Source organism: Cannabis sativa, chromosome 2 (genome assembly GCF_029168945.1).
Source record: "Cannabis sativa cultivar Pink pepper isolate KNU-18-1 chromosome 2, ASM2916894v1, whole genome shotgun sequence".
NCBI classification, from domain to species: domain Eukaryota; kingdom Viridiplantae; phylum Streptophyta; class Magnoliopsida; order Rosales; family Cannabaceae; genus Cannabis; species Cannabis sativa.
In genome coordinates this window covers 52,871,735-52,894,153 of record NC_083602.1, presented here as the reverse complement: position 1 = coordinate 52,894,153, position 22,419 = coordinate 52,871,735, and the positions used below count along the sequence as shown (strand labels likewise).

Below are 22,419 nucleotides of genomic sequence, written 5' to 3'. Positions count from 1 at the left end.
GTTGGGCTGCTCTGAAGCTAGATATGGAAAAAGCTTTCGACAAAGTGGAATGGGCTTACATTGAGCACATCCTACATCATTTTGGTTTCCCCGACCCTTTCATCTCTCTCATTCTCAATTGCCTTTCCTCTGTTTCTTTCCGTCTCCGCATTAACAATTGTCTCTCTCACCAAATTTTCCCCACTCGTGGAATTCGTCAAGGCGATCCTCTCTCACCCTATCTTTTCCTCCTTGTTGCTGAAGGTCTTTCTGGGACCATAAACGCTAAAGCCCACTCTAACTCTTTCCACGGGATTTCTATTTCTCGCTCCGCTCCTATTATCTCCCACCTTCTTTTTGCTGACGACAGTCTTCTTTTCACGAAGGTAACTCCCTCCACGGCCATGGAAATCAAGGATATTCTTACCCTTTATAACCTCACTACTGGCCAATCTGTCAATTTCCACAAATCCTCCATCCTTTTCTCTCCCAATACCATTTCCTCTGATTGTCGTTCCTTCAGGGATACTCTCCACCTTGACGACAAGCCTTTCATTGATAAATACTTGGGTGTCCCTCAATGTTTCTCTAGGTCAAAAACCTCCTCTTTCCTGTTTCTTCTTCAAAAAGCCAGCTCAAAGCTCTCAGTTTGGAACCAAAATCTCTTTTCTAGAGCGGGAAAAGAAGTCCTTTTAAAAGCGGTCATTCAAGCCATTCCTTCGTATGCCATGTCCTGCTTCCGCCTCCCTGTTTCTCTTTGTAAGCATTACACCAAGTTAATGTCTAAATTTTGGTGGGGGTCCCTGGGCCAAAACCATAAGATTCATTGGAAAAAGTGGGACAATCTTTGCACTTCCAAATTTTACGGGGGTTTGGGTTTCCGAAACATTGTTCATCACAATCAAGCCATGCTGGCCAAGCAGGCATGGCGTATTCTCACCACCCCTGACTCCCTTGTTGCCCAAATCCTTAAGGCTAAATATTTCAAGCGCAACGATTTTTTGCACCACCCACTGGCCACTCTCCTTCTTTCTGTTGGAGAAGCATCCTTTGGGGCCGGGATCTTCTGATCAAAGGACTTATCTGGAAAATTGGGGATGGTAACCTAGTCAATATCTCTGAATCCAATTGGCTTCCCTCCCATGGCAACGCTGTTCTAAAACCTGGCCTTTTCCCTCCCTCCCAAAATGTTTCCTTTTTTATCACTGAAGACCGTCATTGGGACCTTTCAAAACTCCGGCGTTTTTTTGATGAGGAGATGTGTAATGCCATTCTTGCTGTTCCCATAGACCCTCATAACAATGATACCCTCATCTGGAATCATCACCATTCGGGTGTTTTCACAGTTAATTCTGCCTACCATTTGGCTAATTCAAATCTTTCCTCTCCTGGTCCTTCAAACCTTGCTACCTACAAGCGTTGGTGGACCACAGTCTGGTCCTCTAACATCCCACCCAAAATCAAACATTTTGTTTGGAAAGCTTTCCACCACATTCTTCCCTCTAATCTTAACCTTTTCCACCGTAGGTCCACTCCCTCCCCTTTTTGCTCCCTTTGTCTTTCTCATCATGATTCCAATACTCACTCCCTTCTTGAATGTTCCAGGGCAGGTAAAATTTGGAAACACTCCTCATTTTATCAATTTTATCTTAAAAATAAAAAGTGTGATATTAAAGAATTTATGTTAAGAGGTTTTGAAAGTTATGACAAAGATCAATTTTACTCTTTCTTGGGTTTAATTTGGGCCATTTGGAATAACAGAAACAGAGCCATTTTCAATCCTAACCATGTCACTGATTTCTGTGTGGAGAGTTCTGTCAGTTATTATTTGCAGGAATACAGGGATGCGCAGAATCGGATATCCATATCATGTCACACCTCCCATCATCCTTCACCGAATGTTCAAGTTCCAGATGACACATATCGGCTTTCTGTGGATGCCGCTCTTTCTCAATCAACTAACCAACATGGGTACGGGGCGGTTGTAACTGATTCTAAAGGAACAGTCATTGCAACTCTTATGGCTACTTCCCATACAGCTCTTCCCCCTATTTTTGCCGAGGCCGAAGCTCTCCACCGAGCACTCCTTTGGTGTCAAGCAGTCTGTTTCCCAATTGCTGTCATTACCTCTGACTGCCAAACTTTGGTGCACCGTATCTAGAATTTTTCTCCAGATCGTTCAGCGCTCTCGGGTCTAGTCGCCCTCATAGTTTCCTCTTTGTCGTCTTTTCCAGGTGCTGTTCTCCACCACATTCCCAGATCTACCAACACCGCAGCTCATGACCTTGCCAGATCAGCCCTCGGAACGGACAAAGAGATAATTCGGAACCTTTTCAGTTCCCTTCCTTGAAGATCTTAGCCCTTCTCTAGCTCTTGGTTTAGATCTTCTTTTTCAAAAAAAAAAAAATAAATAAATAAATAAATAAATCTTATCCCCAACTTCAGAAAAAAAAAAAAAAATCTACTAATACGGCTAGTTATTTGGCCTAAAAAATAATACTATTGCAACATACTTTAAATATCATCATTTTAAAATATAAAGAAACATAAGTAGGAATATTTTTTTTAGGGCATTTTATAATTTTGTATACATTATTTTAATTAATTACAAATTATGTGCAAAAAAACTTATTATTATTTTCTCATACATTTTTATATATAATTAAAAACTTTTTTTCAATTTCTTTTATAATATATATATATTTATATGGTAATAGTTATTGATTATTATATATATGGTAATATTTGCTCTGTTTATTTTTATGTTTACAATTATAATAAAAAACATACCAATAATATAAAATATTTTATATATGTGTTTATTTTATTTTCTATTAATTAAACATACTAATTTAATAAACAAAATAATAATATTCACATAAGTTTATTATATCACTTTATGTGTGTTATGTTTATTTTTTAGAAAATAAATAATATATACATATAAAAAAAATTGTTTATCTTTATCTTTTTCTTTGTTTATTGTGTCATGTTTATTTTTTCTAGTTAAATAATTTTTGGAGTTTATAAAGTTATGTTTGTTTATTTATTTTTTGATGTAAGAATTATACTTCAATAGAAAATTCGTTCACTAATTCATTAGAAAATAATCAATATATAGAAACAATAGAAAAAAATATATTATTTTAGTATAATATAAATTGTCAATGTCTGTTTTTATGTTTACAATTATAATAAACATACTAATAATTAAAATACTTTGTATATATATGTTTATTTTGTTTTCTATTCATTAAACATACCAATTTAATAAACAAAATAATAATATTCAGATATGTTTATTATATCACTCTATGTGTCATGTTTATTTTTAGTAATTTTAAGTATTGATTTATATTTATATACATTAATGTTTATAATTTTGATATTGTATTTTCTTAAAAAAAATCTTTTTAAATTATAATAATTCATACTAAAATAGATAATAAACATTTTATTTTTAATAAAAAAAATTAACTTGTTTATTTTTATAAAACTGTTTAATTAATTTTACGAAATTGTTTATTTTGAGTTTTAATAAACATAGTTTATTATTTAATGATTAAAATGTATGATTTGATGTAATAAGTTTTTAAAATAATTTTTTTTTGCACATTTTTTGTAATTATTTTGTTTTTGTTGTACATTTATGAAAAAAATCCTTTTTTTATCCATTAATCAAAAATACTATCATTTTATATTTCATTAAAATGTACTCACTTTTGTGGGTGAGTTACCAATATACATTCACCCTCCACTTAAGTATAGTACATAATTTTTATTAACTTAAGGGGTATAATGAAGACATCATTTATAAAAGTGGGTATATCTTAAAAAATATAGAAATAAAGGTAAAAATTAAAATATATAAAGTAATGTGGGTATACAATGTAATTTCCTCTATATTTTCTCGCCTACTTCAAAATCAAAGCAACTATTTAATTGATTACTATACCAATTATATACTCATTAGTTACATTTTAACAATGTATACAAATAATTATAAAAATAAAAATTTTATAAACAAGTAACCTACCAATTAAAATATCGTCGGTCAGCATAGAAAAAATTCCAACATTAGAATATTTTTTATTGGCATTTTAAGCAATTAAAAACTTTTTTTCTTCAATAAAGTAAGGTAGTTAATAAATGAATGAATCATTTTTTTATTGTTTGTGAAAAAGTAGCATCGTAATTGCTTTATTTTAAATATCAGAAGTAACTAAATAGTTCCTTTTTATTATGATAACGATGGAAAAATATGTATATATTACATTCAAGTGTAATTTATTTTCTATTTAGTTAACCAAAAAGTAACAAATTTTTTTTACAGTTTAACCAAATATAATATGAGATCAAATTTATTATTTTGCTATTTTATTTAAAAGTTACTATATATTAACTAATTAGTTTCTATATTAAATAAAGTAATGTTACTTAAATAATCACAACAAAAAAGTAATGGTATATTACAATGTAAAGATTTACGTTTTGAAGGTAATTATTTCAAAAAGATGATCTAAAAAAATTTATAAATAAAAGTCACACTGATTTGTATTTTACCATCGTATAATTGTAATCATTTTATTGGTATGTATAAAAAAATCTCTAACTTTCGTTTATTAACAGGAGAATTGGTGTGTAAAACTAGAGACTGAACACATTGTAGAGACAAGAGAATGGCTTTTCCGTAATATTATGAAAACTTTACATGAGCTTAGCATATAATTATGGTAAAGACTGAGACGAATTCCTCTGTGATTTTCAACTAGCTGATCAGAATGGTGGGAGTCGGAGGAAGCATTGTCGGACTTTTCATGGCCGGAAATATATGAAACAGAGTGGGAGTCGTAAGACTCATCGCCATTGGTGGAGAGGGAAGAATAAGAGTACTCTTGGTCCGAGCCATTTTCGTTGTCACTCTCATCCTCTTCTTCTTGGTGATCATCTGACCCCTGTTCTGCTTCTTGATGATTTTCTTCCTTTTCTTGGTCAAAGTCTTGGTCATACCCATCTTCATCACTTTCATAGTTAAAGTCTTGTTCTTCTGACCCATCTTCGGATTCATCTTCTACATTGACCACAGTGAATTTAAGAACATCCCCAGGTCTAATTAAGTTTCCCGCTAACACCTCATTCTTGTTTTCCATGCTCATCCACACTCTAGTCTGAAAGACCCCTACTCGTGGCACTTCCCTTACAGATAATTGCATGAAATCCCAAATACTTTTATTGATGTATAGTTCTTTCTCGCAATCTGTACGAGTCAGAACCTTTTCTTTGAAAAAAGCCATAATGCAAAAGTTTGTTTTTCTTACAAAAAAATTACGCATTATCTTATTTGTTTCAATTTGATTGGATTACTAAATGAATTTTATGATTGACTTTAAAAAAGAATTAAAGGTGAACCCAAAAAAAAAGTTATTTTCTAATTATTATCTTTTTTTTTTTGTTTTGTTCTTCATATTTTAAATTAAGCGTAGATTTTTTAATTATAATAAATAAAAATCATAATACATAAATAGATAAATAGATATATATAGTTCATTTTGAATTATAATTCTAATTCTAATTCTAAATAGATAACTAGTCTTTGTATAAATACCAATAAGAAGATGGAAAAATCAGATACCCCTAATTAGTTAATAATTGTTGAAAAGTAGTAGAAGAAGAAGATGTCGGTCGATGAAGTAGTTACCAACAAAGATATACTAGTTGAAATATTCATCAAGGTGGGTGATATTAAATCAATAATTCGATGCAGATGCGTGTGTAAGATTTGGTTCTCCGTCTTGGATTCAATTTACTATCAACACAAAAAGTTACTTCATGATTATGAATCTATTGATAATACTCCCTTTACTTTCATATTTAAAAGCGATACCCTCAGACAAATAAAAGAACCATTCTATGAGTATATGTCCAATGAATCACGAATTCTCCATCATAATAATCACATACTAAGTGATCACCATTATCTCCACTTTTTACCACATAGATATTTTCGTATATTAACCACATGTGATGATTTGTTATTAATTTCAGGTCTTAGATTCAAGGGTTTATTAATATGTAATCCACTTACAAAGCAGTGGATTAAACTCCCTCCAATACAAACTCAAGCCCTAGATTTATGGAATTTAAGTTGTGGATTAATAATCGATCATCGTCCTCACCAAATGATCAGATACAAAGTTATGGTAGTATGGACGCATACTTACAATGTTATTACTAGTATTGCAAATTGTTGTGCTATAACATTTTCTTCTGATACTGAAAAATGGACCACTGATAAACCCTACTTGTTTTCAATCCCTCGAATTGACTCCCCAAACTTTTTTTCTCCTATTTCTTACAACGGCACCTTATATTTTCTACTCACATATAACGATTGTATTTCTAAAATTATTTCTTTTAATGTCTTCAATAACAATGCTGATACAATATTAGCTCATGATGACCAACACCATATTGTTAAGTTTCCTTCAAATTTTAATCAAAGACAGCGTTGTCGTTATCAAGGTATGGTTCGTCTTGGATTAGTTCAAGGTCGCCTAAGGCTTTCACAAAATTATTTCGAATCCAATGATTGTATTTTGAAAATTTGGGAATTAAATGATACTATTAATGATTGGAATTTGGTACATGACACCAATATTAAAGCTATAAAGGATATATGGAGAGATCCAAGAAAGCGTATGCTTGATTTTCATCCCAACAAGCCTAATGTGGTATTCTTGTTATACCAATGTCATCATTTATATGAATATGATATTTTAGAAGAGAAGCTTTGTAAGGTTGGTCAGTTTCCTTATCTTAGTTCGACATATTATAACTACTCTCTGTTACATCCGTTTTGGCCAACACACATTCCTGCTCTTCAAGTTTCTGGCCCTTTGTAGTGTCCTCAAAAACAAAGAATACCTACGGTGAATGTGCGACGCAGTGACAAGACTAAAAAAGCACGATTAGTGTAAAATTAGTTATCAAAGCGAATAAATAGAATGTTATGAGTATTGTTTTTTTTTAACGTTAATTTTGAAATTGACATATCTAATTTTGTTGATTTTAAAATTTAGTTAATTAAATTGAAAAGAAAAAGAAACTGATAAGTTATTTTTTATATCGATCATCTTTTCGAGAAATGATGAAACAATATATACTTTTTGCTTATCAAAATAATTACCTCAAAAAAGTAAATTATAATGGTATAATTTTTTGGTTTAAATAATTACTAGTGAATACTGATTTTTTTTTGGTTTAGATAGATTTTTACCAATTTTATAAGCTTTTGAGAAAATAAAATAAATAAATAAATAAAAGAAAAAAAGAAGCAAATTAATAAAGTGAGATGATGTTAGAAAGAAAAAAAATAGTCAGAGTTGACAAAAAGAAGAAGAAAAGAGTAAGAAGATTCTCGGTACAGGTGTACCATTTTATTGACAAGAAATTCGTTATAAGGTTAGTTAAGACATTAGGGTTTGTAAATATTTAAAAAAGTTCGCTTGTAGAGGTAATTTTCTCTAATTTCTACTTGTATGGGCTTAGGCCCGAAATAAAAAGCCCATTACAAATGTTTGGTAGTTCTATTATGTAGGAGACAAGAATATGGGTTTTCGGTAATTCCGAAACGTATTTGCCCTAAGAGTATGGACTGAAACCCTAGTCCACCACTCCCTTTTCGTGTATAAATAAAGGATTAGAAAAGTTCAGAAATATTACGGTGGCGGACGGTGCTGAGAAAAGCAGCAGCCAGCCAGATTTTCATTCTTCTTTTGTTACTGTTCTTCAATTTAGATTTCATTTCTTGTTTATCATTTAGTTTTTGATTCTGTCTTAACATTTTAGTTATAGTTTTCGATTAGTGAATGGAACCGTGCACAATAAGCCGATGCTCTGGAACTTGATAAAGGATGAAGGAAGCATGGTAGTGTGCACGGAAATTAAATTAAGGTCCGCATGTCTGCACTCTTTGATGCTTCGGCTATTGATTAGAGGGCCTGGTTACGACCTAAATTTTCTCTATTTTCTTTTAGTTATATATACGTTTTCATAACCATTGTGATCAAAATCTCATAGTATAGTAGTGTAGTGATTCAATTACGGTAATTTATTGTTTTGTGTTTTCCTTCAAAATTGCTCAATATTAAAGCAGATCAGCTCTGATTCAAAGTCTGAAAAAACAATTTGGTTTTATTTCGAATAAGAATTTCATGTTTTGTGTTTTGTTTTTTAATTGCTGAGATTTGAACCCTCAACACCCATTTTGACTACGAGTGAGTCTTTGGTAAAGTTTCTACTCAGTTTATGAAAGTTCATTGTTCAAAAAGTTATAAATGATTTTTTATTTATTTAAATTGATCTAGGTTTTTATTATTCTTATTTGGTTTTTCTCTGAAACTTGAGAATGGAACCTTGAACAAGGTAAGTTATTCTTCTTCCTTGAGGTTGATTAACAGCGTGATATCTTTATAACTTACAAGAGTCGGAATATTACATTAACATTGTTATTGTTTCTAAATCCCAAGCTTGTAGTCATTGAGGAGGTCAAACACATCTCGTTAAGGGCCTAAATAAACACTAGTAATTGGAAGAAAGACCGGTCCAAACATTGATTCTCGAAACAAATATCAATATTTGGTGCTGAATGGTTAGGGAGAAAAATAACCATAACAGTTTTGCCATTGGGTTTAAAAAATGTTAGGTTAATGTTATGGAGAAGTTGATAAAAACTATTATCATACTAGCTATTGGTTTTGAACAACTTTTTTTACTTATCTCCATGGAAAAAGAAATATGCACTGAAAGTTAGTAAACAGCACAAATCATCTATCAGGACTGGCCTTGTTGATTTGATTTTTGTTTAAAAACCCATGAAGTCATAGGGGGTTACAGGCAGCCAATTTAATAACCACAGCTCTTGCTGGATTCAATAATGAATTTTCAGAACAACAAGTTTTGGCTCTCCAAAAACTCAGAACCTTTTAACTAAGATATTCTAAGCAGTTTCAATAGGTTTTTGTGTCTAAGAATTTCACAAGCACATTAACTCAACTTAATGATGACTACAGTTTTTACAAAGGTGTAAATATGCACACCAAAATATTAACAAAGAAAAAAAGCTCTTTTCACTTGTGGCTAGCTGATTCTTCTGGACAATTCTCTTGGCTTGGAACCGGGACGCAAAGGTTATCATCGTGATGATTTGAACATCCACATTTGAAAATGTCATGAGGATTCACTGTGAATTGGCAGTAGGCAGTTTGCAACATTTGATGGATTTCTACCATGGCTCCAGATCGCTCATCTCTCTGATCCATATCAATAAGAATCTCTGCAACATGGTTCTTATAAATGGGGTTGAATCTCTGCCGACAGTATTCATTAAAAAGAATAGTGAAAATAATCAGTGGAATGGTGAAACCTGATGCAACTGGAGACTTTCTTAATCCAAAAACCCCAAGAGCAATTATTTGCATTAACAGTAATGAAAATATAGTGGTATTGTGAACAATAGGCCAGTACTGTCCCCCACTTTCGTATTTTGTAACATACACGTTCAGAATCTGGTTTCGGTAGACAAAGAATGCCATTATAAAATAAACCAGCAAAAAGGGTAATATTAAGGGAACCAAGATAGAACATGTGAAGCCAATGAATCCAAATAGCAAAAGTCTTGGAATTTCGGTATGATATGGAAAGGAGAGAGCATCACTTGGTGAGACTGATGATGAGTCGATTCTTAGTATAAATTTTTTTATCAAGTTGCAAAGGAGAGGGTAAAGTTGCATGACTTCACATGCCAAGCTTGCCCAACCAGATGACAAAACATAAGTCAAGAAGAAACCTGCTTGAGCTGGAACAGCAATAGCAAGCTGTGCAGGTATGTCCTTCACACTAGAAAAGACTCTCAATTGGCGGATTACAGACCCGGTAAAGACATTGACAAAAAACACATTCCATATTGTGAAATACAATATTTTGCAACATGCACTCTTCTTTCTCCCACTTCTTGATATAGTTCCTTCTACTGCTGAAAATAACATCATAACTGGTGGAACTGTATAAAGAGCTAACATCAAAATCACACTTGGAAGGTAACCTGTAAACAACCCACTTACAAGTTTCTTCTTTAAAATTCCTTTAAGAAATGGAAATGTTTGTTGTAACTGCTCTAGTTGAGTCATGCCTTGAACAAAGGTAACTGGAATAAGAAACACTAGCATGAAGGCAATGGCAGAGATATGAATTGCTATCTTACGAACCCAGAGTTGCCCAAATGGTATCCAAAGGTTTGACCAATAAACATCATGTGGTTCAGGCGCCATGTCTGTCACCCATAACATGGGATTTGATGATTGAAGAACCTGTGAAGCAACAACGGCTGCATGGCGCGTCTTGAAGAACACAAAAGCAGTGGCACACTCCTTTTTACTACTTCCAGGAAAATCCATATCATCACAAAAGTCATGAACAACTTTTCCCTTGACATTATCCTGATCTGAAGAAGAAAGGATCTTAAAAGAATTTGAATGCTCTACAACACATGATGTACCGCAATGGATTAAACTAGGTGCACAATTCTTTTCAATTGCAGAAACATCCTTAAACATCATGTACATTTTCTCTGCATCATTCATCAATTTCTGAATTGTACCAGCTTTATATACCATTTGGTGAAACAAATAACCTGCTGATGCATGATATTTCATAAAGAATCTTTTCACACTATTACTATACGAGTCTTCAACAGACCAAGGAATAGCACGAACTAGAACCGTAAAATGACTTGGGTTTGGTGGAGATTCACTAATATGAGCAAGCCTCATTTTCGAAATGCTTTTATACTCCAAGTAAAGAAGCACACAAGCTGAGCATGTTATGATATATAATGCAAGACAATGAACCCAAAGCCACTTTGAGGCTTCTTTAACATTTAAGATGGTAAATACTTCCAATGACTCCAATGGAATTTGTTGGTACTGCCTCTTTTGACCATAATAATTCACCGGAAGAACCAGAAAACAACAAGTGAGTGCAGCTATAGTGAAAATTCTAATACTAAAAACCACAATCCTGAGGAAAACCACAGCATCTAACCCACCAATATTAAAAAACTCTTGTTCAGTACTTTCCCAGGCTCTCAATACCCAACTCGGAGAAGGAATAAATCTCTCAAAGCAATAAGGATCAATATTTCGCCTTGAGCGACCGGTAGCAATCCTCCGCCCAAAGTAAACACTTATATTACTTGGTTGTTTTCTCAATATCGAGTATAACGACACAAGTACCAAACACACACCTATATTGATTCCAGCAGAAGTCAAAAGTGCTGAAATCTTCATCTCCACCCAGATCCAGACTCACTATATATAAATATATATATATATATAGTGTCTATCCAAAGGACATGCTTAGCCAAATCAAACACCGCAACAATGAAGCCATCATTTCACAAAATTGTTATGTATCTTCATCGAAAAATGCACAATAACTTTAAAAATCTGAGAATAAGCAGTCGAAATGTGTAAAGGCAATGTCTTATCTAACATTTATAAATTATAATACGACTCAACTGAATGCTTCAACGATTGATTAAATGGTAAGATCAAATCAAAAAGTTAAGATACGAAAAAAAAAGGGAATTGAAAAACCTATAATTGTGAGGCAATTGAATGCCACCATGTTGTTCTTTGCTATGTGAATTTGGCCATCATCGTCAGAGGAGCGGGAAACTCCACGTGGCTGAGAAGAGAACCATGGAAGGAACTGGAGACAATCGCATGGTCCAATTTTAAACCGCCATAACTGCTACATTATTTCTTTTAATGTAGTTTCGCTTTCAATTTAAAATCTCAAGTTTTAATTTCATCCACAAAATGTTTCGATTTAATTGTAATTTATTAAAAAAAAAAAAGGAAACACAAGAGCCACAAACGTACACTTTTTAATAGTATATTTAGTAATTTAATTTTTATCATTAAAAAGATGAAAAAAAAAACTAAACGTTTATTGGCTATAGCTAATGCTAAATGTTCATGGTTGGAGGAAATACTTTCTCCTCTCATGCTTATTGTATTATAACTTTTGTTTTAATATAATAGTAGTTTATTTTTTTTAAAAAAAATAATTATAACTCTACACTATTTACAAAACTATTTATTAAAAAAAAACTCATGTAAAAAAATATAATATGGCCATACACCTAAAATTAGATTTTTTTTTTTTTTTTACACTTTTACTATTTTTTTTTTTACAGCTTTTACTTATTTTTTTAATAAAAAATGCTGCTTTCACATTGTTTTTTCGTAGCAGCAACTCAAAATAATTTTGTTCTAAAACAACAAAAAAACTACACTATGTATAGTTGTAAAAAACTCATATTATTTTTTTTGCAGCAACAATGTTAAAACAATATTTTTTTTTTAGAAAACAACGGAAAAATACCATTATGTATTTTTATATAAAAAATAATAGATTTCTAAAAAAATATAAATTTTTTGTCACTTTTGTATATTTATGAAATAAATCCTTCCTTATATATGATAAAACATAATGTACAGAAATTACATATGTTATTTATATTGGGGGTGGAGAAATTTAAACTTAAGCCTCCGTTATATAAGAAGAACTGTGAAAATACTTGACTATACCTATAACCACAAGTAAGTACTATAATTAATTAAATTAGTTTAAGGTATAAGTACACAATATATTATTGGTTTTTTTTTTTATTCAATTTTAACTAAAAAAAAGTAATAATGTTACAAAAATACTTTTAGCTAGCTAAATAAACAAATATTCAACACAAATAAAAAAGATTACACAAATACCTCTTACCCACACCTTCAACCCAGGATCCATGCTTCTTGGGCAACCTTCGGACAACCACGCAACAACCCAACGCAACCGAAATGAAAATCTAACCAGAAAAAGAACCACTAATAATTTCGGTGACTTCACCTGAGAAGACAACCAGAATCAATCAAAACAGGGGCTATTTCGAATTCACTGAAAAAAAAGTACAGAAAAACTACTACGAAACTAAAATTCAACTAGAAATCTAGCTTAATTCGCATAAAACTAATGTCCCAACTTCAATTTTCAGATCCATAAAGTGCAGATCTCAAAAAGTTGAACTGGAGTTTCTAAACAATCAAACTCAAGTATAATCCAAAAAAATTACATTAATACTATAGTAAAATATTTATCCTGGTGTATTTTCGTTGTTTTCGAAATTTCTAATGGTGATTTATTCATATTAAATCACGAAGAGACATGTAGATAGAATTACGTACGTAGAAACACTGTTCTGATTTTTAATGTTTCATAACAGTTGCATAAACATTTTGCTAATAGTTATTTCTCCACATATTACTATTAAGGTACAAGTAATTATCGACCAGTGACAAAAAAAAAATACTGACAAATAGTTTATTACATATATACATTTTTTAGTTGCAATTAAGTTGCACGTTAGCTGGCTCGCAACAGATATAACTATTGCATTACAGTTTCAACAGCAACCCACATCCATGCTTTTTGAGATTGAAACCTTTGTCTGATGCAACATTCGGTCAACCACCCAGCAACCTTCGTCTGATTGAAACTTTCGGCTGATGCAACCTTCGACCAACTACCCAACAACTTTCGTCTGATTGTGTAAGTGATAGTGTAAGAGGTATTTTGGTAATTAAAAGTACATAAATAGTATAAATGTTATCCACACCTTATAGATGTGTTTTTATAAATAAAGTGTCAATTTGTATTTTTTTAAATAATAATTCCTATAGTATTTATAATTAAATTTGAAAAATTACTCTCAACATTTTTTTAAAATTTTCTTTTTTTCATTATTTTATGCTAGTTTCAATAATTGCCATGATTTTTGTATATCACTTATAATTTTTCTAATTTTTATCTAATAAAATTTTATCAAAATTATTTTTTATTTTTTTCTTAATATTTAAAATATATTTTATTTTTTATGTATATTTTTTTAACAATATGAGAAAGAACACTTTTTTTTTTCTTAAAAAAATATTTTAAAATAAATATATATTTTAAATGAAAAAAATGATTAAAATATGTGTCTTCATAAGATTTTGCTATGTAAATAAAACTCTTACATAGATATTTTTTTTAATTATTTTTTACTCTTTAAATTTTTTTATTTACAAAAATACCTCTTCAATAAATATAATAAACTGTTTTTTGGTTGTTTTATAGTCCATTTATAGTTCCATTATAGTTATCATGAGGTTATTTTTTGATTGTTTTACAATTTATTTATAATTGATTTATACTTGTCGTGAGGTTGACTTCTAGTTATTTTTAAGTTGTTGTCTTACTTTTTGCTGAATAAAGTATATTTTTATAATTTTAAATTTTGAAAGTACATTTTTGTAAATAAAAACTTTAAATCGTAAAATTGTAAATAAAACATAAAAAAGAGTATTTTTTTTTTGTATTATAATAAGTTAAGTTGTATACATATTAAAAGGGGCTTTTCTCATTAATACGATGATAATTAAAAATTTAATCATTTATACGGAAGAAATTAGGCTGTATACCTCTTTTAAGTTGGTGTCTTTAAATTTTACCTTTATCTTTTTGTATCTTTTATTTTTACCTTTTCTTCTACTGTTCTACTAATTTTGTTCCTATCATTACACGATATACTGAGTCAATTATGATGGATGAGGTAGAAATTGCATGTGTTGGACTGCTATGGCAAAATTAGGGTTCTTTGCATTTCAAACTAATTAATTAAAGTAGCATATGTAAGGGTATATTGGGTAATAAACTTATAAAAGTTGGTAGAGTTGGTAGATTTGAATTGATTTTAATGTGCAACTATTTTTTGTGAATTGATAAAGAAGTATTTATCAACTTATCTCTATTTATACAGCTACTCGTAAACCCAATCATTTCCTCCTCCAGAAATTGTAATCACCTGTACCATCCAACTTGTCTATGTCAATCTAGACATTACTCATAATGTTAAAATCAAAATTTAAATAAGATGAGGTTAAAGAATTTAAGTTCTCTTCTGGATCATTTGAAAGAATGTCCACAAAACCTTCTTTGTTGAATTCAGCTTTTGGTGGATTAGCTTCCTCCAGATTTTTCTTTCAAGTCTAGATCAATTATCTTGAGTTTGAATTATTCTTGCTGAAATTCGCAGCTTTCATACCATTATTGGTATTTTACCCTTAAATCCCTCCACCGCTCACAAGAGAATTAGCCACATATTAAGGTTAATCTTAACCTTTTACACACACAAACGTATGAACAAAGCATGCCACACACTGTTTTGAACAATATTCTTATTTTACCAAATTTTATGTTTTATCTTTATTGTTTTTATCAAATTAACAAATGCGTGTTAGAGAGTCTCACATTGCTAATGTGTGGAAAGATAATAGAATATATAAGAGGAATGGGCTACTCCTTCCATTGCCAAATGATTTTGAGATAGAACCTCATTCATCTTATGGCGATTCCAACTCACATGCTTTGACTGGTAATCCCTTCTAGCTAGCTCTTTCTTGCTAGATTCTTTCTAGATGTTGAGAATCATATGGGGTTCCAACTCAAAACCAATTGGCAATGAGTGGAGTAACCCATGTTCTATATATGGCTCAATACTTTCACATTTAATCTATGTGGGACAATATTCTCCAATACTCTCTCACTAATCTTGTGACGAGAGAGCTTCTCTCTCTAACTTAGAGTTCTTTGAGCAAGGAATGGCAAGTGCGGTACTTGATCTAAAGGTATATATATTGTTCTGATTCTTTTGAGCTGGTAGTTAGTAGTTATTTTAGCTCAGGTTGAATCTGCTATAACTGAAACACCTTTAAGTTGTATTGCTTTTGTTATAACATTGATCTGCTGCTGTACTAAGGTCCACGGACCAAGTGTTATAAAGTGCACAACTTATGATAGACTTTAATTTAACAATAGGTATGTTCACTAACAATTAAAAAAATCAGTTTTCTAGTTAATTAATCAAATACTAAGAACAAATTACAAATTTTTGTTAAGCTAAGTTATAAAAAATGAAAACAAAAGGGTTGCCGAAGAAGCTAATAATAATTTAGACATTTTTGGTACAAATATCCTTAATCAATGTGAACAAATTTTCCTTGGTTATATGAATTTGAAATTCAAATTCAATTACATAACCAAAGATAATTAAACTATATTGATGATAAAATTTATGGACTAAATTGTAACTCGAGAGGGTATGAAAGTATGTAGGATTTCACCAAATAATTATTATTGAAATATTACATATAAAGTAAAAATTTTGTATTTAGAGAAATAATAACATACAATGCACAAATAAGTATTTATCCAAATATGAAGAATTATAACCACGAAAAATAATGATTGACCACTTATTAAAAGAAACTATTGTTTGAGTAGTTTCAACAAAATTTACAATGTTACAGCCCAAATATGTCACATATCATCATCATCATATTAATTATTTAACCAACTTTCAGCTTAGAAAACTTACTGTTGAATTTGATAAAATGTTTTCACTTTAACACACAAGAAAAATAAAAGGAGAAGTGAAGTAAGAGAGTAGGAAAGGGACAGAGTAAGTGAAGGTGAATAAATAAAATCCATCTAATTAAACTGATCTTGGCTTCAAAACAATGGTGGAATGCTTCAATATATGCAAGCTAAACTGTCCACCTTTCTCGGCTGTATCGAGCTTGGACTGTCCTGGTGGTGGCAACAGCTCAAAGTTCTGCACCAAACGCCCAATAGTGATGGCAAGAATTGGCAAAGCAAGAATGATACCAGGGCATGCCCTTCTTCCAACCCCGAAAGGAAGGAACCTAAAGTCATTGCCATTGGCCTCGACCTTAGACTCTTCCTCGAAAAACCTCTCAGGCCTGAACTCTTCTGGCTTCTTCCAGTGGGCGGGGTCATTGGCTAACCACCATGCATTCACCAGGATCTTGCTCTCTGCTGGGATGTCGTAGCCCGCGAGCTTGGCCTGGTTGAGGTTCATGTGGGGCACAAGGAGTGGGATTGCCATACGTAGCCGAAGTGTCTCCTTGATCACGGCGTTAAGGTATGGTAGCTTGTGCATGTCTGGCTCGGTCACCTGTACACCTGGTCCTAGAACAGTGTCTAGCTCTGTCCTTAGCTTGTTCTGGATCTCTGGGTGGTTCACAAGCTCCGCAATACCCCATTCAATTGACCACAATGTTGTTTCGATAGCTGTTTCATCAAATTTCACAACCAAAAAGTTATTATTAACACATCATTATGGTCTAGTTGGCTTGTCCTTTTGGACACTCCCAAAAGAAAAATGTTTTAAAATTGTTGTGAGCCGAAAGCATAATGGCCAATATATTTTTGTTGAAAAGCACAAAGAGCTAGCTAGTTTTAGTGAGAAAATTATTAAATTAGTTGTGCCTATCCTATCCACCTAAAGTTGGTGGGGGGCAATTTCTTTTTACTCAATTCATATGACTTTGTACCTATGGTAAGACATTTGTGCCGTAATTTATAATAAGCATGAATTTTAAGAATGCATTAATAGCCCTTTTTTTTTAATTGGTCCCCCTATGATTTGTTTGACCCAAATAAATAAAAATATTAGGTATCATTACTAAAATAATGAAACAAAAGTACACACGTTAACTCTTGTCTATAGTAGACCAAATTTCTTTTTACTTAATTATTGAGATGAATTATTTCCATTAAAAAAATTATTGAGAGGAATATTTAATTTTTTATTTAACAGAAAATGTGATGGGGTGTTGCGTAAAAAGTAAGAGTTTATAAGTTGAAAGGATCCTTCAATAAAAAATAAAAATAATAATAATAAAAAAAATAAAGGATATGAATTCGAAATAAATAAGTAATATAACATTGGGATCCAACAAGGACAATGCCATGCCATCCACATGGATTTCGGTGGATACTACAGCCGCGTTAAAAGTTTGGCAAATCATGAGTATATTTTAATAATATAATAATAAAAAATAATATGGTGTTATAAATATTATATTCAACAAAAATTACAAGTTGATATTTATTAATTTTAATAACCTCCTTTATAATGACAAAGTTTGCATGATTATGGTAATTTAAGTCTATAGCCTGAGTCTGTTCAAAAAAAAAAAAAAAGTCTATAGCCTGAGCACCACCAAATTAAATTGGTCCATTTTTTTAAAATAAAAAAGAAAAAAAAAAAGAGTAGACAACGACCCTAGAAAAACAGAAGGGCAAGTTGTGCCGAATGTTTTGTAATTTGTACTACAGAGAAGGCCCATGCCCGAGAAATATTAAAAGGGAGATAGTAGTTTTTTATGTGTCAATATTAATTATTAGTTAAATTTAATATAATAATTTCAAAAAAAGTTAGGTGAAGGAATAGAATTTATTTACTTTTTAATACTTATTTTACTTGAAGATATATGTAACACCCATATGCCAGTGACGGCTAAATTAAAATAATAAAGATAAACGACATAAATACAATGTATTGGGATATGAGTTACATATTATTAATTACAGTGCATTTTACTATTGGTGTTTTAAATGTTGATATTAGTGTAATTAATTTTTTATTTTTTTTACTTTTAATAAATTTTTAGTATTGAAAAACAGTAGAAAGAAAGAAATTATAGAACATCCTTTAAAAAAAATTGTAGAAGAGAAAATTGGAGAGACCATACAAAATGAGATGTTTTATTATTATTATTATTATTATTATTATTTTATTTTCTTTCTTACCAAACATATCATTTTCAAAAAAATAATTATTATTTTTTTGAAAATGATATGTTTGGTAAGAAAGAAAATAATAATAATAATAATAATAATAATAATAAGAGGAAATTTTTTTAAGTGGAACCTACCAAATTTCTTCCTCTCTAAAATGGGAAGAAAAGAGAAAGGAAAAGTTTTATAATTGTATTTGTATACATAGGTATATAGGAATGTATAACTCATTTACTTTCCTTTCCTCGATACCACACATACAGTAGCTGTTAGTTTTCAAATTTTTCAGTTTAATAATTACTATAAAAAAAAGGTTTAATAATTATCATGTTCACGTCATTAAATTTTTAATTGTAATTTACGTTTGAAATTGTTGTGTTTAATGCCATAAGAGACACGTGTCGTATCGACTCTTGGTTGGTAATCCTACTAATTCTAATGGTAGAATATTCTAGTTAATAATAATTAAAAAATGATAAAAAAAAAAATTAACAAAACGTACACGTAAAAAATATTTAACACCATACGTTAAAACATATTAAAATTATGGTGATGATGATAAAGATAAACTACTTACCAGCAACATTAATGTTCTCAACGATGTAAAGAACGTTATCTTCATTAATTTCACCCTTTTGTTGAGCTTCAAGAATATGATCAATGGCGCATTTCAATCCTTCGTTGTCTGTACTCTTTGTGCTAGATAATTTCCTGTTAATTTAACCATAGCAAAATCAATAATTAAAACATAAATGTAAATTTAATTTTTTTTTTTTCAGAGAAAAAACTTACTTCCTCTCGTCAACGAAATAGTCCTTGAAAAGTTGAAGCCTCTTTTGTTTGACTTCCTTACATATCTTCAAGTAACCTCTCAAAAAGGGTCTCAAGACAGGAATAAAGTCACCATAGTTGTACTCGAAGCTCTGGGCTAGTCTACTCCTCTCACCATTCAAAGCCTTGAGTTTAACGAAGAGTGGGTCATCTTCGCTATCGAATCTCCTGTCAAACATGATCCTGTACATGTTATTGTACATCATAAGCTGGAGCCTCTTCCTCAAAACGATGCCGTTTGTGGCAGATTCAGGATTCTTCTTCACGTCATCAACCACGCTACCTGCCTCGGCTTCCCATCCAAACCGGTACTGTTGAACAACCTTGTTAGTGAAGAAAGGAACGGTCATGATTCTCCTCATCTTTCTCCAATGCTCACCGTACACTGTAAACACCATATCCTGACCCTTACCAGTGAAGATATCGAATACAACGTTTCGGGTTCTGGATCCGAATTCAACTCCCTGGGTATGGAGCACCTCTTTAGCTAGCTCCGGTGATGAAACCACAACGAGATTTCTTTGTCCCATTCTAAGCAAGAAAATGTCGCCGAATTTCTTGGCTAAGTCGGTTAAGTTGCGGTGGTTCAAGTCATCTCCGACTTGGAGCCAGTTTCCAAATACGGGTACGGGTATGGGTCCGGGTGGGAGCTTGAATTTCTTTCCTTTGAGCTTTGCGATGACTATTGCGACCACCACAGCTAGAAAGAGAGCTATGAGGGTCTTCTCCAAGAGGAGGAGATCCATGGCGTTGGATAAGGAAAAGTGGGCACACAATAAGAGGAACAGAATTAAATTAGAGAGATGGTTGGGTTTAAATTTTGTTTGGGTTTTCGGTGGGTGTTAAGGGATTTTATAGTCGAGAGCAGAAAGAAGGTGTGGATTGACGGCTCAGCGTTAGGTGAATCGTGTGGTCGTGTGTTTGACGCGGGGAGTTGGTGGTGAGGGAGAGCCGTCACGCTGGACTTAACGCCGTTAGAGTTTCAACATATTGCGGGAGTAGGTGAAGATTAAACATGGCATTATACTATATAATAATAATCTCCTGAGTTCCCAATCACGTAAATCCATTTTCCATTGGCCAATAGTATTATGCCACCTCATCACCGTTATTGCCCGTTACTACTGTAACGCACGCACGCACTGAACGTGATTATTAGCCTTGTTGTTGTTCTTGTGATGTTAACTTATTATTATTACATGACTACTACTCTGTCTGTTTAACCTCTTTTTATAATTTCCCTAAAAAAAAAAAAACCTCTTTTTATAATTATTAAATTCACATGTAGACATTGGTTCTATTCCTATTTCTAATTCTAAATCCGGATTTAACCATGTAATGGAAAAGAGAAATGGTAAGGAAAGCACATTAAATTAAAGTATCATCACTTCAACCACAATATACTAAAAATTAGATTAATAAAATATTCTTTATTATTATATTATTTTTTTTAATAAAATTAATATCATATTAATTAACTACAATCATCACAATACACTTCTCTAGGAGACGCGTGTAACAGACAATTTAAATTTTATTTTCAGCGTGTTAAATTTTTTTTATTTTTTTGAATTTTTGTAGAAAGTTTTAAATAATTATAATTTATACAAGGGTAAATTGCGGCATAAATACCTAATGTTTTTGATTTTATACACTTAAATACCTAATGTTTATTTTTTTGTGGCAAAAATACCTAATGTTACAATTCTCTTATACCGTTACTACCATTTCCGTTATTAAAACACGTGGAGGGCTCAAATGCATTATATTTATTTATTTTATTTTGAAATTTAATATTCTTAATATCAAAAACTAAATATTACTTGTTTTTTTTAAAAAATAAGAGAGATGCAATACTAAATTACCATAGCTGAGTGAACCAGTGTAGTATATGGAACATGATTATCGAATTGAAGTGCTAATATCATGTAAAAATTGTTATGAGAACATATTTTTTTTTTTTAAACAAGTAGCATTTAGTTTCTGATATTAAGAATATTAAGTTTTAAAATAAAATAAAAATAAATATAATGCATCTGAAGCCTCCACGTGTCCATATTTATGAGTTAACGGAAGTGGTAGTAATGGTGTAAGAGAATTATAACATTAGATATTTTTACCTCCAAAAATAAACATTAGGTATTTAAGTGTATAAAATCTGAAACATTAGGTATTTATGCCGCAATTTACCCTTTACACAATCATGACAAAAAATAGACTAAAAAAATTTCTTGAATACCGAAATAAGTAAAAGTACATCAATACACTATTTTTAAAAAGTTACATTGTTTTTAGGGTGTTATCTTTTTGAATTTCTTAAATTTTACATGATATCTAAAATAATTAAAATATAACTATAAAAAAAATGAGACTAAAAAAGTTTATCAGATGCCGAAACAGATAAAAGTACACTAGTATATTACTTTTAGAAAAGTGCAATATAAATTTTTTTTAAAATTAAATTCTTTCATAAATAAATCAAATAATATAAATATATATTAATTAAATATATATAAAAAATAAAAAATATAAAAAGATTAATCGTATTTGTATTTACAGTGCACGAAATATGTCATGCACTGTAACATTAACTTCAAAATGCAGTTTTCAATAGTATCTTCTTAAAACAAAAGGAACAATATATATAAAATGCCACTTTTTTGGAGAAGCCCTAAATACTACAAAAATGACAAGGGAAATTTGAAATTCCATACTTACATATTCCTAATATTTTTTCTTTAAACTAATACTTTTCTACATTAAAAATATATGACCACTTTTCCAAAACCCCGAAAATACCCCTCTTAAAAACTCTTTTTTTTTCAAATTTTTTGGGCTTTTAAGGGGTCGGGT

The 22,419-nt window shown here is 31.1% G+C and overlaps 3 protein-coding genes and 1 non-coding gene across 4 annotated transcripts; 2 read left to right on the top strand and 2 right to left on the bottom strand.

Moving 5' to 3' along the window:
- The first annotated feature begins 1,237 nt into the window (after nt 1-1,237).
- LOC133034357 (uncharacterized) lies at nt 1,238-2,329 on the top strand. The gene is made up of 2 exons (XM_061109426.1): nt 1,238-2,132; nt 2,214-2,329. Exons 1-2 carry the CDS (start codon nt 1,238-1,240, stop codon nt 2,327-2,329), a joined length of 1,011 nt encoding a protein of 336 aa, XP_060965409.1.
- A 5,370-nt stretch (nt 2,330-7,699) lies between these two features.
- On the bottom strand, nt 7,700-11,826 carry LOC115718439 (CSC1-like protein RXW8). The gene is made up of 2 exons (XM_030647222.2): nt 11,634-11,826; nt 7,700-11,483 (listed from the first exon to the last, which is right to left on the bottom strand). Exon 2 carries the CDS (start codon nt 11,322-11,324, stop codon nt 9,108-9,110), a length of 2,217 nt encoding a protein of 738 aa, XP_030503082.1. The 5' UTR covers nt 11,325-11,483; nt 11,634-11,826; the 3' UTR covers nt 7,700-9,107.
- LOC115721599 (small nucleolar RNA snoR100) lies at nt 7,891-7,998 on the top strand. Its single transcript, XR_004012610.1, has one exon. It is a non-coding gene; the product is annotated as a small nucleolar RNA snoR100 (small nucleolar RNA).
- A 4,540-nt stretch (nt 11,827-16,366) lies between the features above and the next one.
- On the bottom strand, nt 16,367-20,561 carry LOC115719463 (trans-cinnamate 4-monooxygenase). The gene is made up of 3 exons (XM_030648524.2): nt 19,528-20,561; nt 19,313-19,446; nt 16,367-17,223 (listed from the first exon to the last, which is right to left on the bottom strand). The coding sequence occupies exons 1-3, from the start codon at nt 20,310-20,312 to the stop codon at nt 16,625-16,627; spliced, it is 1,518 nt and encodes a 505-aa protein (XP_030504384.1). The 5' UTR covers nt 20,313-20,561; the 3' UTR covers nt 16,367-16,624.
- Between the last annotated feature and the right edge of the window lie 1,858 nt (nt 20,562-22,419).